This window comes from Motacilla alba, chromosome 7, assembly GCF_015832195.1.
Source record: "Motacilla alba alba isolate MOTALB_02 chromosome 7, Motacilla_alba_V1.0_pri, whole genome shotgun sequence".
Taxonomy (NCBI): domain Eukaryota; kingdom Metazoa; phylum Chordata; class Aves; order Passeriformes; family Motacillidae; genus Motacilla; species Motacilla alba.
In genome coordinates, this window is record NC_052022.1 from 28,633,437 (window position 1) to 28,651,484 (window position 18,048).

Sequence of the window (18,048 nt, forward strand, 5' to 3'; positions counted from 1 at the left end):
TGCAGGGGGACAAAGATCAAGCGTGTCCCACCAGAGGGCATTTCAGACAGGCACACGATGCTCCCCACACAGCAGTGCAAGACATCATTCCCAGCAAAAGGAGAACTGATTGAACTTCCACACGCACACAGGCTTCAGGTGAAAGCACATAGGCAGTGCATAAGCACAGTTTCTCTGTGCCTTCTCTGCATGGGAAACTCAGCACATCTCCGTGCAAACCACTGTCTGCATAGCGTGTTTGAGCTACTTCAGCAAAGGCATCTGTGATGAGAGTTGGGTTTGGTTTTGTTTCTTTTAAAAGTCTTTTTTTCATTCAATTTCCCTTGGATTTCTGAAATTTACACACAGAGCTTACTATCTATTTCAACTGTTCTTTTTATATAGCACTTCATGCCTTAAAGCCTGGAATATCATTTGTGGGGACATCTTTATTTATCACCGACTGTTTCACTGAGACTAGAAAACTAGTTCAAGAGTTAGGCTTTACTTTGAAACAACAAACTTGGATTCAAATAACATAGTCATACAAAATTCAAACTCAAATGAAAGCCACATCTGTTGTTCCAGCACTTGCAGCCCACGTAGTACAGCATTTTTTCTGTGTACAATGCTGACAAGAATATTTAAAGTGCCCAACTTTCTTCCCCCTAACCCTTTTTGTGTCTACTTCCAACAATTTTAATAACCTGAAATATTTGTAATATAAATGCACTGATTTCTTCCCTTCCCACGCTCCTTCCCAAGTAATTTCAGTTTCACTCCCTTGTTGTTCAACTTTCTTATCCTTGTTTTCTCTGAAGAATGTTCTGCTCATCTCTGAAAAACCTCTTTGACTCCTCTAAGTTACTCAGCTTGAATGCCAGAGAATAAAGTGCCTTAGCAAGATTTCATGGGCAGCTACGAGTTCCACACCAAACACATGCTCCAGCTAAGCAAGAGAGAACCCAGAGACACAAGAGGTGCTAAAAATAAGGACAAAGCAATATTCTTACTAAACTAAGGCATTCTCGCTGTGAGGCAGTGCAAGTTCAGCACTTGTGCAATTCATTTCTATTAGGAACTTCTCAGAGTAACAGCTCTATGAGAAATGCCAATTTCTTAAAAAGAGAAATATTACTTGAAATAATTATTGACTACACAAAGACAGTTTTTCTGACAAGTCTTAGAAATGTAACTGCTTTTCTATACTGCAGGTATTCATTCCAATGTACATGCAGGAGAGATGTATGTAGCCTCCCCCCCCCACCACCCTGAACTGTGCAATACTTCATACAAATGGTCAGTTGAAAAAAAAAAAAAAAAGGCTGGAATCTGAAAATCCAAATGAACCTACTCTACGTTTTTTAAATTTCACATTTTTATCAAATACTAGATTACAAAATCCTATTAATCTAGCACACATTTTTAAGGTAAGTTTTTTAAAAAATTAATGTGAAATTAATATATTGTTGTCACTGAAAGACATTTTAAGAAAGCCATAAACACATTTTAACTAAATACTAACAATCTGTTTTTGTTTTATCAGTCTTAAGCCGTCAGTAGCTTCTGCTAATGGAAACAGGAAAACATGCTACAGATCAAAGAAGTTAAAATTAACCATTTCTAACTGCAGTTCTCACCCATCTCCTGTACTTTCTTCCTTCTTCAATTTCAGTGAAACAGGTTTGTGGATTTCAGTGAAACAGGTTTGTGGATTTCAGCGAACCTCATTCATTAGAAAACCTATAGCCCAGTAGGAGGGGCACTTTGTAAGAACAGACCAGTAACTAACTGATGCAAGCCCTGTTTGCCAAGTTAATACCAGATAAGACTTAGAGAGTACAGAAAGCATTTATGCATAACTGAACTCACCGTGAATACTTCCTAAAAATCTGAACATTGAAGTATTTGAAAAGCCAAGTCCCAGGCATAATAAAATGATCTTGAACTAATACAGTAGCAATCTACCAGCTCAGTTATCCAGAAAGGAGCATTTATTCTGAACATAAAAAAACTGGAGAGCCTTCTTCAAAGGGTCAGTTATTTGTAAGAAATTGCTGAGTACAGGATCCTTCTCAGAGCTCAAGATAATATAAAAACTTCAGAATACTTGGAAGTTCTGCAAGTACTAGTTCTGCTCACCAAGAATTAATTTGCAGTCTTTCATATATAAATTGAATGTAGTCCATGAAACACCTATTAATGCACAGAATTTATAACAGAGCCAATTTGCTTTTGTGCCAATATTCTGTATTGAATATACTGTTCAATTAGATCTTATTAAGATACCAACCAGCACCTGTGAGACTGGAATACTTGAAAAGATAAACCAGTTACAGCTGCATCTTAGTATTTAATTTTTCTTCTGAAAGTAAGCAAATTGTTTTGGTTACAACCAAAGCTGAACTTCAACAAATATTTTAAGATGGTGTTGCACTTAAAGCAGCAGTGCTGCCCTCCCCCACAGCTTCACTCTCTCATTCCCATGCCCACAAAACCATTTTTGGACACCAGCACATTTGTTTGCTGATCTGTTCACTGTGCAGCTGTACAACTAGATTCTGCTGAAAAAAAAAGCCTAGAAAAAGAAAAAAAAAAGATTATTTTCATGACAGATTACTTTTCCTATCTGGCTCACTATACAGCTGCACAAACACCACAGTCCACACAAGAAAAGAGCCAGCCATCTTTAGGTGGGAGCACCAGGTACTGATCTGGTTGATCTGCAGTCTAACAGAACATTCTGATAGAGCACAAATAAAACAACTGGACACCTCAAAATGCACTCAAGTAACATTGAAATTTATTTCCTATTGAAAGCCATTTGAAAAGAATTTCTCCAACTTTCCCTTCAGAACAGAATATAACAATATTTCTAATAAAGTGTTAAAACCAGCTGCAGTACTTTTATTCTTGTAACTTACACCACTATAACTACTTCATCCTTGCACCACATTGCAGTACTTGTGGTATGTTAGAAGGCATAAAAGGCATGTCTTTGATGAGTGTTTAATACCTACATCTTTATAGTAAACCTCTCTTCATCACTGCTACAATCAAAAAAGGAATTATCTGTCTACTCCTAAGCCAGTGACTTATCTCACTTGAAAAAAACAGAAAAATAAATTTAGAAAAGCTGTCAATTATGAAGTCCACTCAAACACGAGACTAAAGCATACTTTTACAAGTGCTATGCCAAATTAGTGCCCGATTGTGAAGGCCATTCCTAGAACAAAGAGGTTTCAAATTATGTACCATTGAATCAAATCTGTATTTTTAAATAAGGGATTTAGTTAATGAACCAACATCACAGATTTTTATAAAGTGCTCTGCAAACAAGCCAACTCAAATTCTTCTTAGCAAAGTTATTCAGTCAAGAGAACAAACCAAGAGAACTGCTACTCTTAGACAGTAGGCAACTACTGGAAAGTGACATCTTGAGTTAGTGAGCTCCCAAACGTGTCTTTGCTCAGTACTGGGGGAGACAAAGGAGTTTGTGAAGATGTCTTGGCAGATTGACAAGTAACACTTAAACAGTCTGACACAGGACATAAAATAATTGTACGTATTTCAGCAGGCAAATCCACCAATGAAATACCCAGGTGAACCAGTTAGTGTCATTTACACCACATTCCAGGTGAGACCTCAACAGAATTCATCCCATTTCCCAGCCATCATTTATTTTCACCAAGATTATTCTGAAAGATCTACCCAGCTGTTTGTTACAGGTTTGTGTGGTGATGGAAGCAACCATTCAAACTGACTGGCTTTAAAAATCACTCACCACGAACAATAAACATTTCTTAGCAAGCTATTAGCTCAGAAGGGACATAAGTTTAAGGTGAAATAATGAAAATGTAGTATTTAATACCCAGTATTACTCTTAGTGCAAGATTAGAGACAGAAGAGGGGCAAGGAAGCACAATATTACTGGTAATATGTGAGGCAGAAATATTAAGGGTCTGGCATTGCTTATTGTTAAGGGAAGTAAAACTGAAGCAAACTGTAACTGCATGTGCAGAATAAAAACCTGCAGGGCACGTGAGGCATCATTTTGATATTTCACTCTTATTCAATCACTGCTTGATTGAACACAAGGAACTCCTGCATGACACTTTTCATAGGATATGGGCAAAACTCAGCAAAAAATGTGGGGTTTTCCCATTGTTGAAATGCATTCCTTTTACGTGCAGAACAATGTACTTCTTTAGGTGTTTCATTCTGAGAATATTTTGTTTATAAAATATAAATTATCTTTTGTCTTTGTTGACTTACTGTTAACAATTAAGCGACAGTAATGGAGAAAATTCTAGTACATTGGTTTATTTATAGGATCTCTCAGGATTTTCCACAAATAAGTGCCAATTTGCCTTTTCCAACTTTATTTCTGTTTTACGAACTCAACAACAGTACAATACAAAGCAAAGTATCATCTTCAAAGACTGGGAAAGTATTTTACATCACTCAGCCTAACTGTTTACTGCAATTAATTTGCATATCAGAGTTTGATACAAGGGAAGAAACAATTATTTGCTATACTTGCTGTATTGTTATTAAAGCATCTCATCTTCATCTGTTCTTTTAGGAGTCAGCATTAACCCCTCACATTCCTCTCCCTACCAGTGAGCATACATAGTTAGCAAAAGCCAGTGTAAGAATTTTTGCTTAAAGCCACCAGAAATGAACCTCTGTGAGTCGGTATCACACTCTGCAAGACGCAGATGTATACATTTAGACTACACACTTTACAAAACTCAATCTCTTATCTGGAGTACAAAGACAGCAACTCAGTGAAAAAATAACTGGTTATGGGCATACTACGATGAAAGCAAAATTTTGTATATACATCCTGCTGCAGCTACTGAGTATTTATTTACTGAATGTATGCTCTGGGAGCAAGTGGGCCCTGTTAATATAATGCACTGCCTCTGCTGGACAACTGCCTCAAAGCACAGTTCAGAACAGCAAGGATGGAAATCTATTCTGTTTATGTATTGTAGCAGACATCAAATAAATAGGAATATTTTATATTTAGCATAAAAACTTAGTATTGCAAGGCAACCACGTTATTTTGAAACTGAGATACTGTCTTCCAGAGACAGATGTTCAGGTCAGCACAAAAAAAAAGAGCTTCTATATTCTGCAAATAGCTCCAGACAATATATATGGCCTATATGATACTGTTTGCATTTCATGGAATTAAAGTGCTTATCAGGGTAGTGGAGCCCTGGTGGAAAGAGGCCTTCCTTGACAGGAATGGTTACAGAAATTGCACAGAGCCCTGGGAAGTAACGCAACCATCATGCGAAACACAGAGTGCAATCTGCCACTCAGCAGTGAGGCAGCTTTTCTGGACTGCTCTGTACAAGCTATGAATGAAGCAGGACTGAGAAGCAGCCCTGGCTCGCTGCTCCCCCTCGCAGGAACCCTGACCTGGGACATTGCTAGGGATTGAACTCAACTGGCAGCTGTACAAATGACATATGGCAATCATGAACAATCCTAGATGGAATGCAGTGCTACTCAATCCTATTTAAAATGCAAATCAATATTAACAAGGATATTGCTAAAAAAAAAAAAATCCATAAACAGAATCATGTTGAACAATGTCTACTGAGACTACCTTGGAGGATTACATACACTTTTCCTTTGTTTTTCTTTGATGCTCCAATCTCAGTATGGTTGCATGCTATTATCAGCAATTAGCTTGGTTAAAGAGTAACTATTTATAGATATCAAATCACCATGTGTAAATATTTTATCATTTACAGTTATCTTTGAGAATTCAAGGTATTATTTTTGTCCATTAATAATCATCACCCTAAGGAGCTATTTATGAATGCAGTGCAAGTCAGGTAATCTAGAGATCTGCAACTTTCTACATAAACTGTATGACAACCCCTGCCTGGAATTCATGTTGTATTACAGTGGTCTTTACTCTGAGCTGCAACTGGTAATTTATTTCTAAAGCATTTATAATCTACCTGCAGAAACACTGCACAGTCTCTGTTTATTGTATTTACAATTTTACGCAAATTCTGCATGAAACTTCTTTCACACATTCTTAACCTGAAGAGCATTCTATCTCACATATGCATTTTATCTTATCTAATCAACCACAATGTAGATTGATGACTTTCAGACATGATCAGTTATAGAGCAACTTCCAGTATTACAAAGACTTTCTCCCAAAGCTAGATTGGTTCAGCTACCTCAGTGACTTCAGAACTGTCTTTATCACTTAAGATATTATTCAGACTTATTCACAACTGTGCTTATCACTTAAGCACCAAATTGAATGCTTATACAATTTCCTGTACTTCTTAACAGTCCAGAAATTCTCTGTGGAGTTTTAAGTCCTCTGTTAATATTCCACGTTTTGTATAGACCTGCTGCTTTGTTTAATACTGACTTGTGACTGTCAACACAGAACAAAAAGAGGGGCAGGTTTCTCTCACAAACTTCATGAGGCTACAGGGAAGGTGACAGCCAGATGAGAATGAAGCTACTGGGTCACTAAGAGAGAAAGGACAACAGCTGAGTCATTCCTCCTCTGCAGCAATGGAAAAAGCAGCCAGGAAATGGAAAGAGAGATGAGGCAGCACAATGTGAGAGCAGAACATTTCCAGTCTAATGAATCATGTCCCCCAGCATGGGTACAACACCCTACCTGTAATTCCAACATCCCCTTCTCATAAGATTTTGAGACTGACCTCAGCAAACCATCATCTTCCAAATCTTTTATGCTGCTTTCCAGCTTTCTGGGTATTAAAACCTGTACAGACTTTGCACTATCACAAGAGGCAACAAAAGTGACTTCAAACAATTATTCTTTAACTTCTTTACTCCTCAGATTTTTATTACATCCAAAAAGCCTGGAGCAATGGCACTGACTCAATAGCACTAAAAGACTGTGAATAGGGGGACTGACACAGCACATACCTCCTCTCCTCTAGGAGGTTGCACTGTGGCAGAACATGGTTTCCAGCATTTCAATCAGTTTTTGAAATTTAGAAAAAAAAAGTTTTATTAGCTTCGCCTAAGTGGTACACATTTCCTTACCAGACCTTCAAGTAGTATCTCAGCTGTAATTAAAGAATGATGTAAGAGCAGTCTTAATTCTTTCTGCATTAAGTGTTACTTCAGTCCTTTATCAGTAAGATAAAATTACTCGTTTCATTTAAGATAACTTCAGTAGCCCACACCCAAAAATAATACTTTTCAGATGATAAAATTGTTTTAAATAATTGCTATCTAAATTAAGTTGGACTCCCACAGTAAACCAGGAAATTATACAGATTTTCTTCACATTAGAATAGAAATTGCTTCCCGAAAGGCATAAATTCTCAGTATTCAAGGAACTTACCCTGCAACTAAAGCTCAATCCTGTGAAAAGCATACCTGCCCAAGGAACAGAACTGCCAATAAACTTTCCTTCTCTGAAACTTCTACTGACATTTTTAAATGTGTTACAAAAAGTCAAGATGCATTTGACAATTCTGAAAACATCCTAAAAAATAATATGCTGTGAAATACCAAGTGTTCTGACATCACTGATCATCAAACTGAGAAGAAAATGGAATGAAGTTTTCTCATTCTGGTATCATTTTCACTGCTGACACATGCAGTTATGTCTGTTCATCAGTTTATACAGATGCCGCCATCCTTCCACCAAGTTTCACTACAGTAAAGGACCAAATTGTAACTTACAGAAAAACTTTAATGGAGTTTGGCTTTTAAGTAGCGTTTGTAATTTTAATCAGCAATTCCATCTGGTGAAAACACATAAATGTTCTCAAATTGATTTACTTCATCACTGATTTATCAAGTGCCTATCACACATTCAAAACAAACTTCCACTTCTGTAAAAACTGTGACAGAGACAGGAATAAGTCTTTACAATAGGCACAGTCATGATCAAACGACATTGAAACTGGACAGCAAAGGTAAACAAGTCCAAACACACTTCCTTTAGGACTATATACAAACTTGAAGTCCATGTGATCTGGGCACTAATTAAAAAGTCTCTTCAGACTTGAATCAGCCATTGCTTTGCAGAAAATGTATTAAGAATAGAAAGAGTAAATTACAGTTGCTTGACTTACTTAGTGAAGACCAGGAAGGAAACCTATGCCATGTTGGATATATTTATTTTGCCATATATATATTTATCTCACTTGTGCAAATCAACGTAATGATGGTCAGCATGTGCTTCTTCACACCAAGGAAACTTTCGAGAACAAGTATGAATTACCCTGATGATCCTATTTAATTAAATTATTTTCTTGCAATGGGAAAAACATCCATCAAGACAAAGCCTGTGAGCATATTTGAATAAATTTAAACCACAGCTCTGCTGTAATTGCACATTTTATGACTGACTGGATATATGCTTCAAACTTAATACCGGGTTTTATGTAAGCCAACCTGGAAAGCACAAAGACCTACACAGATATTAATTGAAACAAAGCTCATTTTTTTGGAGGTTTTTTTTTTTTTAATGTAGGCAGAATCTCCAGTCATAATACTTATTCCAGATAGGTAACAGTGTATAACCCCTCCACACCCACCCATGGCCACTAACTAATGCCAATATGGAAATGCCATCATTAATCTCATCAAACATGCACAATTAATTCAGTCTGTCCATCTATCTAGACCCTATTCTTTAGAAACAGATTGCATGGCTGCATACTTTTTTAGTCTAAAGTATGAGTTAGAAGGAGTCTAAAATAAAAATGCTGCAGGACACCACTACTAATTTTGCCTTAACCATTAATTTAGCACAGGAATTCGGCTGGTCAAGTATAGTGACACTGGTCAATGTTCTTGGGGAGCAGAGAGTTTTTTGCAGGTACTGTCTTACATTACCATGCCAGACTATTAGGCTATGGAATAACCATTAGTCCCTCACTTTGGAGTTACATAGCATGCCTCAGTCCCAACTCTTATTTCCATGCACATCTGAAGCAAAGCACATTATGCAGTGGAGGAAATCAGAGTGCATTCTCTGTTGAAGTCCAATTAAAAAAAAACCTCGTATGATACCTTTTTAATTTAGAAAGTTTTCTATTTTTGTGTCTCTGTCAGTTACTACTACCCAAAGGGATATAAGAACATACCCACTGGAACATGCCAGGAATTACTTTTGTTAACTAGATGACAACTGCTTCCGCTCGTCTGAAAACTAACCAGGTCTTCCAGTGTGCATTTCTCAGCTCTGTGTCAGGCTCGAGGTTATCACAGGCTCTCTTGGTGTTATGGTACAATATCCTACCTTAATAAAAAAAAAACACATTATGATTGCTACTTACACACATAGAGCGTTAGGAGTGCTAGAAACCTGAAGTATTTCTGCTCAGGCAACTCTTGTTCAGAGAGTTTTGACAACTAGCAGGCATGAACATTTCTACAAAGAGGCCCAAAAACGACAAAGATAGCTAGAGATTTTAAAGAGCAATTTTATTCCGCAGTTTCACGTTAAGTGTGTATTTCCAAAGGTTGCAGCATAAGCAGCAGAGATGGCTGAGAAGAGGAAATCAGTATTTTGCGCTGATCATTTCTGTATCCGTACGGCACAGCGACAAAGCCTCCTGACCCTTCCGCCCTTACCCTTATTTAAGGTTACGTGCAGGTTACAGCCCGAATGATTTTTCTGCAGCTGTTAGCGCTAAATCCCAACCGTAAGCCCTTCAAGATTTAATCGCCTGGCTTGTTTATCACCCACCGTCCGGGTACTGCCCCCAACACCGCCAAGTGCTGCAGGGTCCGCACGGACCCCGCTCGGCCGCTGCCGCCCCGCACACCCGCAGCGCCCACGCCGGGCGGGCAGCGCCGGCTCCTCCACCCGCACCCGCGGCCTCCACGTGGCCGCACCGAGAGCGAGCGAGCTCGGCAGGGCCGGGGCGCGCCCAAAGCCGCGCTCCCGGCAGGAAGGCTGCCAGAGGGAAGCGGGAGAGGGGGCACCGGGCACCTCGGTACGGCTCGAACCCGCCGGGCCACGGGGCCCGCCGCGCCCCCCGATCCCCGCCGCGCCCTGCCGCCCCCCTTTCTCCCTCCGCCCGAGCAGCCGAGGCAGCCGCAGCCCCGCCGCCACGTCCCGGGCCCCCCGTTCCGGGCGCGGGGGCGGGGAGGATTTACCTGCCGCATGGTCGCCTCAGGAGCAGAGGAAGAAAGGGGGTGGGGGACGCGCCGGGGCCGCGGCGGCGCCTCGCGCTCCGCCGCCTCGCTCGGGGGGAGCCCGGGCGCGGCCCCCCCGCCCGCCGCCCCCCGGCCCCCCGCGCGCACCCCGCGGCCTCGCGCCCCGCCGCCACGTGATGAGGCGGCCGCGCCGCCGCGCGCCCCTCTCGCCGCTCCGCATCGCGGGCGAGCCGCTGTCCGCTACCGCCGCTCGGTCCCCGCCGCGGCTCCTCGCCCGCACCGCCGCCCCCCCGCCCCGGCGCGGCCCGGGCCGGCCGCCACCCGCTCCGCGGCGCCGGGCGGCTGTGGGGGAGGGCATGTAAACAAATGGGGTTTTATAGCTACCTCACTCGAGTGCCGTGTGCATCTCCCTCTCCGCTCGGTACCAAACCGCCGCGGCGCCTCCTCCTCCTCCTCCTGCCGCTCAGCCTACGCTTATTCACAGACCCGGCTACGCCGCGCTCGCCCTGCACACGCGGCCCCGCAGCCCGCGCTGCCCAATGCGCAGCCATTTCCTCCAGCGCTACGAAAGTGGCGTAGCGGCCCTGCCCGCCCGCCCCTCGCTGCGGCGGCTCCGCGCACGGCCCGGCCATGGCCGCGGGGCCCGGGCAGCGCCGGAGGGAGCCCCGCGGGCCCGGGGCAGCGCGGCCGCCGGCCCTGGCCCGGTGAGGGAGCCCGGCCTGGGCTGCTCGTAGGGAGCCGGACCCGCGGGCCCGAGCTGCCGCCTCTGCAGCCGCCTGGGTAGAGGGTCCGTCAGCAACAACGGGGTAGTCGTACCTTCCTGTCGGGGTACCTGTCGAGGCCGAGGTGGGCACTAACCCCCGTTTATTTAACTCCAGAAACTCCTGTCGGGCTCGCTCATGCCACCAAAGCCTGTTCAGGCAATGAACGTCTCCCAATGGCGAGGTGGAGCCCCTCGTCACGACACACTTCATTCCTAGACAACAGCTACAGAGCTAAATAAAACCCCTAAACCAAACCTTAGGTAAATCAAAACCCTCGCTAGCTCAACGCCGAGGATCAGGGGGCATTTTGGTTTATAACGTAAGACTAAGACCTACAATATAGTGGAGTCTTTCACAACAAATCATATTTTTAAATAGACCAGCATGTTTTGTAATGGTTATTTATAGAAAGCACATTCAAAGGCCGAAGCACAGTTATAGGAACGTTTCAGATAAGTTTTAGGCTGTTTTATTTTTCTCTTGGAGAAATTTGCATACATAACATTTTGCATACATAACATTTTCCTCCAAAAAATAACTAGTGTTTCCATTGCAGGCTTCAGTCTGGAAGAAGCCTGCAATGTATCTAGAAGTAAACTGACCTCTCTGTTAAGGGTGCGCACATTTTTCTTTTAGATTCTTGTATTCAAACGAACCTAATTATTTCTTAAAATGTTCCTTTGTTAAATCGGATGTTTCAGACCAGCACTACCTTAAATCTGGTCTGGCTTAAATCAGAGTCAGAGTCCTGTCCTGTCCTAGTCATGTCTGAAGTCCAGGGCATACCCCATGGTTATCCCCCCCCAAAAGCCTCCCAAAGTTACATGATTTCTCCTTGGTGACATGTAAAGGATTACTTCTGCTGGTTTAGCAACCAAAAGAAAGCTGTTACCTGTAATAGTCCAAAAACCACATAAGTGTTAAACTGAAGTCATGGTGCAAGAGAAAACCAGAGTAAACTTCTCTAGAAATGATAAATGTCCATTCTAATGCAGCTACTGTAGCAAACAGACATGTAGACCTCTCAAATGCCCTAAGAGTACATCAGCTATTACACTACACCAATTTTTTGGTATGTGATGCTGAACCTTTTCTGATTAGTCTCTTATTTACCCATGAGGTTCATGTCTCAGTGACAGAATTTATAATTTCATATCTCCTCCAACATCTTCTTCTCTCTTCAGTATTTATTTTTTTGGGGAAAAAAAAATCCCTCCCTCATTTTTTTGCTGTATGTCTTACCAAATCCAGCACTAGAATATAAACCATACTAGTCCAAAGTCAGTGGCTCACATCAAGTTTTAGGGACTGTTATAAAGTGATTATGAAATACTCTACCAAACTCTTGCACCAGATCATTTTGTATGTTGATTTGAATGATTTTCACCTTGAAGCAGGACCCTTATCGCTCAGACTTTTAGCACAGCAAATAAAATACTGATCTGATTATGACAATGATTATAAGACATTTATCACAGTGCCACTATTGATGACTAGACGTGACTGATTTGTATTGCTGTTTGCTCTAGAAATAGATCTACTGAGCGGAAAAAGAAATTTTAAAATTAACTTTTCTTTTTTCCACCAGAGTTAATTCAGGGAATTGTACTCAGTAATAAATAGAGCATATGGGGTTTGTTAGCTTTTCTGAGTAAAATTCAAGTAATGCAAAATCTCCTTTAAAAAAAAAAAAATCAAGAACTCTAATAAAATGAAATAGTGATGCTGCACAGCAACTTTCCAGAAACTCACCCAGCCAAGGTGTACCAATAAATAGATCTCTGTTAGTGGGTTCTCCTCCCCTCCAGCTGTTACCCACTCTAACATGTATCTGTTCATTTTAAATCCAGAAGGGGCCATTAGCAGGCCTGCCAGCGCTCTGCTAACATTTCCTGCTAACAAATGAGTCTCATTTGTAGTTTGAGTTAGGTTAGAACCTTCCCAGTCAGTCTGCTCGTGGCTTTCTCCTGATACATTGAAAAGCCTACTTGTATCTAGAATATTTTCCCTGTAGTTGTACATTGTATCTTGCATTAGGCTTCTTCTCAGTAGTTTTAACTGTACAAGAACTGCGCTAAAGTATTTGAGGAAAAGAAACTAGGACGTTCTATAACATAGGTTCAGAAACCCAAACCAAAAATTATTAGATCAGGCATTTACCATGAAAAAAAGCTGAGGAGTGTGTTTCCCTGTGAAGCCCGTGGAGCAACTTTCTGTGCTGCAGGGAAGCTGGAACAGCAGAGCAACGCAGCCAGCACTGCAAGAGTGCTGAGAGCTTGAGAAAACACAAACATATGCAACAAACCCAGACTGACTTTTCAGGCTTCAAAAGGAATATGTTACCATACTTTTAGAACAGAACTGGTTTGGGGTATTTTCCCCTCTCATCTCACAGGGCACTTCCTTGCTGAGTAGGACTTACGCTCATATTTTGGGCTGAGGAAGGGAATTTCTGATATATATACAGATCTCACACACTGATTTCCTGTCCCCCCTCGCAAAAATCCAATTGCAGGTGAGGGGGTAGAAGGTTGATGTGTATATGTATACAAAAGAAGTAGTTTGTTTAGACAAATTATTTGAAAAAAAAAAAAAACAACAACAAAACCCAAGAAACCCCACCAAAACCCAAAGCTACTCGGTAATTCTGCACACAGATTTAGTTCTTACATCGTGATAGTGCCTCTGATTGTAAACAGAAGTATGAGTGTTGTGAATGTTCCTTGGAGAACTGAAACAGTAATACTGAAAAATATTTTAACTGGGAGAAATTAATATAGAGAGCTGGTAGTTGAAGATGTACACAAATCTTGTTATATAAGTGGGAAAAAAAATGTTCCTACTTGTTGGCAAAATGAACTTGTTGGCAAATTCAGCTTTTTTTTTGGTTGAAGAGCCCAGCTTAATTTTCTTACTTTTGAAGTACTGGTGTCTCATGAAAAAGCCAAGGTAATGGCTTGAAACATCATCTTCCTCCTTTTATTTTAAATCATCTTGTCCAAAATTTAATGAGAAATTGAGGCATTTGAATGTTAACATAGCTGGGTTTGTGGCACATGTTACACACATGTTTTCTTTCCTGCTCTCTAAAACATTTTTTCTAGTTTCTGTCCCTGCCTTTCATTCATTCTGGGAGCCTGAAACAAAGTCAGAAATGCCATTTCTTCTGTGACAATGACCAACAAGTATTGTTCAATTTGCTAGAGAAATTCAGAGGCAGAATCAACCTTGAGGAGAAAATGGCTAACAGGGCACAAGGGTTGTCAATGCAGACTTACCAAGCAGAAGGATTTTACCCAATTCCTCAGGAGTGGAAGAGCTTTGCTACAAGAAGCTTGCTCACAAGGACACTGACAAGAGCTCTGAAGTGAAATACCAGGGAATCATACAGAAATCATAATTTCCTCATCTGTGTCTTAAATATGACCTGCTGTCAGCTGTCTCTTCTGCTCTGAATTTGCTGGTGTGTTTTCTGTCTAACCATCTCTGGTTGTTGTGTTTACAGATTTACCTGTACTTTCACTGCTTGGCAGTTTGAGCTGTGCTCATCTCCAGACACTGAGGTTGGTGCTGAAGCAGCAGAGACTTTGCTGATGGCAAAGACAGAAGGGAAGTGTTTAAGCATCAGGGGGAACTTAAACAAGCAGGTAGTGATTCTGTGATTAAAGCTTGTGCTTGGAAAGAGGAAGTGATGTTCTCTGGGGGATTTCACTGCCTCAGGACTGCTTGGTTTGTTTGCAGTGAATTTAAAGCCCAAGTTTATTTTACTCCATGGCCATATATATAAAAATGAGACTTTTAGTAGAAACTATATGTGCTTTTGTTTTCACCTTCCTGCCAAGCTGGGTGCTCTCCCTTAAGCCTTTGCTTGGCAGGTTCCTTTAATTAGCTCTAATTGGTTTCAACTGTGTGAATTCCAATGGTAAATCAAAGTAGATCTGGCTAGTTTTGCATTAACTAGTAAGTATAATTTGAAAGTTACTTTAGTTGCAAGATGGGGAAGAAAAGGGAAATCCATCTGAGCTTTTCTGTTTTGTTTCTAGAAAGCATTCTTATCCTCCTTCTCTTACAACATGTAGATACCCCTCTGTTCAGACAGTCTCTAAACATGTATGAGCATTTGTATAAGTTTTGAAGCAAAAATATCGAAATCAATGATGCCGTCTGCATAATTTTAAATATGATATCAATGTAAATACCAATGGGAAGTCAGTTCAAACAGAAATCTAGGAATTTTTTGTTACTTTTTAACATGCCAAAACAAGATACAGGTTTTAAAGGTCTTTGTTTTAGAAGTTTTTGAATTGGTCTCTTTATGGGGAAGGGCTGGGCATTTTTGTTTTGTTTTTAAACATGGGCTGACATTTTTAGAAAAAATATAAACCCTTTTTCATTAGCTCTAGACTTAAGGTTACATAAACAGTAAAGGACATAAGCAGAAGGGTGTGATGCTGCAGCAGCAACTGAAGTCTTTGGTGCACTCAAAGGTTTCTCTGCAATTTGGGAAACAGCCAATATGACCTTTGGCTAATTTTGCAAGGCTAGCAAACACTGGTATACTTATCCACAGGAAAGCTTGCTGGCAAACTTGACTTTGTTAAATGACTCTCCCTTTGTTTAGTTATTATTTGTTTTAAACATAACTGTCTAGTCCTGCTCTCTGAAGCAGTCAAAAGCCCTTTTGTTGGATCTGAGACAGGCAGGATATGCTCGTTGCAGGTCTGGGATAAAATTTGATGTGGAGGATATTAGAAAGTGTGTCACAGCCTTCTTCCTCTCCTGCAGACTGAGGTTTGTTTATTTTTCTTCCTGCCTGCCTGCTGAAAACACCTGTTTGCTTGTGGCATCTTGTCTGTAGGCAGTGGTTGTGGGGAGATATCATCTTCATTCCAAAGGAAGTGGTGGGTGGGAAAGGCCAGTCAGCTGCTTCCTGCAGCATGAGTGGGGTGAGATTGCAGAGCACAAAGAATTTCTGGTCATGTTCACACAAGACCTCTGTATCAATAAATATGGATATTATCTGTGGGAGCCAGGCAGGGTTCAAAACATTAAACAAAGCTGTGCTAGCTGCCTGGGTGGGGTAGAAATTCCTCTAAAGGCTTTCACTTATAAAAGCAAACTACTGATTCCAAAACTGACTCACCTGACCAAAGGGAAAATATTGGCTTTAATGTAATCTCTTTACAAGCCGAGGAATTTGTTTTACACCCTCTTTTCAAACAGAATGGAGAAAAATTGAGACTGGCCCTGACATTATTTGAAGAAATGAATGAGGAGCTTAAAATAAGAAATCAAAGGTCAGCATCTTTTTATTTCAGTCCCTGTCAAATTTTAACCACTAATTTGGTGAATTGGCATTTTTTATATGACCTAGACTTAGCTGAGTAATGGAAGCATAGCTCTTCTAAAGCTGGATTTTAGTAGACAGCTGGGGTGAAAGTCCCCATTTCTTTCACCTCTGTTACACGTGGAAGTGGAAATGACAAATTTTGAACTCCTGCAATTCTGCCATTATCAGCAGGAAGAATTGAGAAGCCAAGACATCCTTAAGCTGCTGGCTGCCTGTTTGGGGCACCTCTGGGCCATTGCTCATCTGTGAAATTTTGGCAGTGGAAAGGGAAGCCAATAAGGACTTGAATGGATGTCATACAGCCTCATCCCATCTTTAGCGCAGATCCAGAACCTCAGAGACACCTACAGAGAACAGGTGGGACAAGAGCCTGCAGTGGCAGGAAAAACAAAGATTTTGTTTGCAGAAATAAAGCAAATTACGAAATGGGTGGTTTGTTTGCTTTTCTTTAAATGGTACTGGTAAAAAAATCTAAAATCAAGAGAAAGGCTCTCAAATTCAAAAATATCAGAGGCTGGCCCACAGTTTAGGGAAAGAATTAACTTAAGGTCAGCTGTGTTTATCCTTCCATGCCTGGTAATTCAGAGCGGGGAACTGAAGGGACCAGTAGGCTGCTGGCCTTTAGGGCACTTTTAAACTACATGACATTTGATTTGAAATGCTGGTATGCACCTAAAGCTTGAGAGTTTTCCCCCATCATTTACATTTGTAATTTTTACACCTGTATTCCTTCCATGATTTCTAGAGAAAATAAATAAGGAGACAGCAGGAAGGGTGTGAATGATGTTAGGGAACACCCCAATTTCCAAACCTTTAAGTACAACCATTTGACAGTGCTTTTAAGTGTTGTAGCTTTATTTTCCATGTTGCTGCCCTGATCCTTTGCACAGTTGGATGATAATTTTTGGGTTTAATGATGCAAGGAGGAGTGTGAATTTAAGCATAAAGAGCTATGAAGAAGGGAGTCAACTTTAGCTGATACACAAGAAGATGAATCATGGAGACACCTAAATATGGTCTAAATGACAAGAAATGTGAAAACCAGAGATGAGTATCAGTGGAATTACAGGGAGAGACAGACCATGGGGATGTGGGACAGTAGAACTGGGAAGAGAACAGAGAAGTGGAGAGGCCTGTTACGTAACTATTTTGGATCTGCATGACTTAGCAACCTCACTTGATACCTCCTTCTGTAAACCAGCAAACTCCTCTGAGAGCAAGTACAGCAGCAGCAGAATAGACTCATAGTGGTGAATACTTCCTGTTACTGCTTAGAAGGGAAGTTTTGAAGCATTATCTCAAGGATAGGACTAAGGAGACTGCTTGTGACAGAGGGGATGTGGTCATGTGGCTTTGCTGACCCATCAGGTGATGCATTTGCCATGTTTTAGGGCATTGAGAGCCCTGAGGAGACTCAAGGGTGGCAATGCCAATAAGCAAGCAGAGAGAAAGTAAAGCATTTCTGCAATGATTAGTCTGGACTGACTTTGCTGAGGTATTGGACTGATATCCAGTCTGTTCATCCGTGGATATGTCATGCAAGAAAATGAACTCACAAGCTCAGGGAAAGAAAATCACTCGGAGACAAAACTCAATGCCAGTTTTATCAACAGTGAAATTGAAAATAAAAAAGAAGGAAAAAGTTACATTTGAAAACGCTTGCTTTCACTCACACTGTTAGTGTCTTTCTACTCCTCTCAGATAACCTTGCCTTGTATTTCTTATCCCTCTCTTCATAAATACAAATGAAAAATCATTCCCATATATACAAAGGGTAAACTCTGAATGATCTTCTGTAGTAGCTCTAATGAAATT

At 41.1% G+C, this 18,048-nt stretch overlaps 1 protein-coding gene and 1 long non-coding RNA gene across 16 annotated transcripts in view; one reads left to right on the top strand and one right to left on the bottom strand.

Moving 5' to 3' along the window:
• Positions 1–18,048, bottom strand: part of SLC39A10 (solute carrier family 39 member 10) — a 73,833-nt gene that overhangs the window by 22,071 nt on the left and 33,714 nt on the right. Inside the window, exons 1-2 of one of the 15 annotated variants that reach the window (XM_038142503.1) lie at positions 10,504–10,589; positions 9,172–9,256 (exon numbers count right to left, since the gene is read on the bottom strand). The exons of 4 other annotated variants lie outside the window; for them this stretch is intronic. Coding sequence is in view for 5 of the 11 variants with exons in the window: in XM_038142495.1 (XP_037998423.1) it covers positions 9,102–9,113 (12 nt within the window). In the remaining 6 variants the exon portion in view is untranslated. 10 more of the 15 variants (XM_038142495.1, XM_038142502.1, XM_038142496.1 and 7 more) reach the window with 10 other exon arrangements.
• On the top strand, positions 10,797–16,792 carry LOC119703148. The gene is made up of 3 exons (XR_005257561.1): positions 10,797–10,965; positions 14,389–14,530; positions 16,402–16,792. It is a non-coding gene; the product is annotated as an uncharacterized LOC119703148 (long non-coding RNA).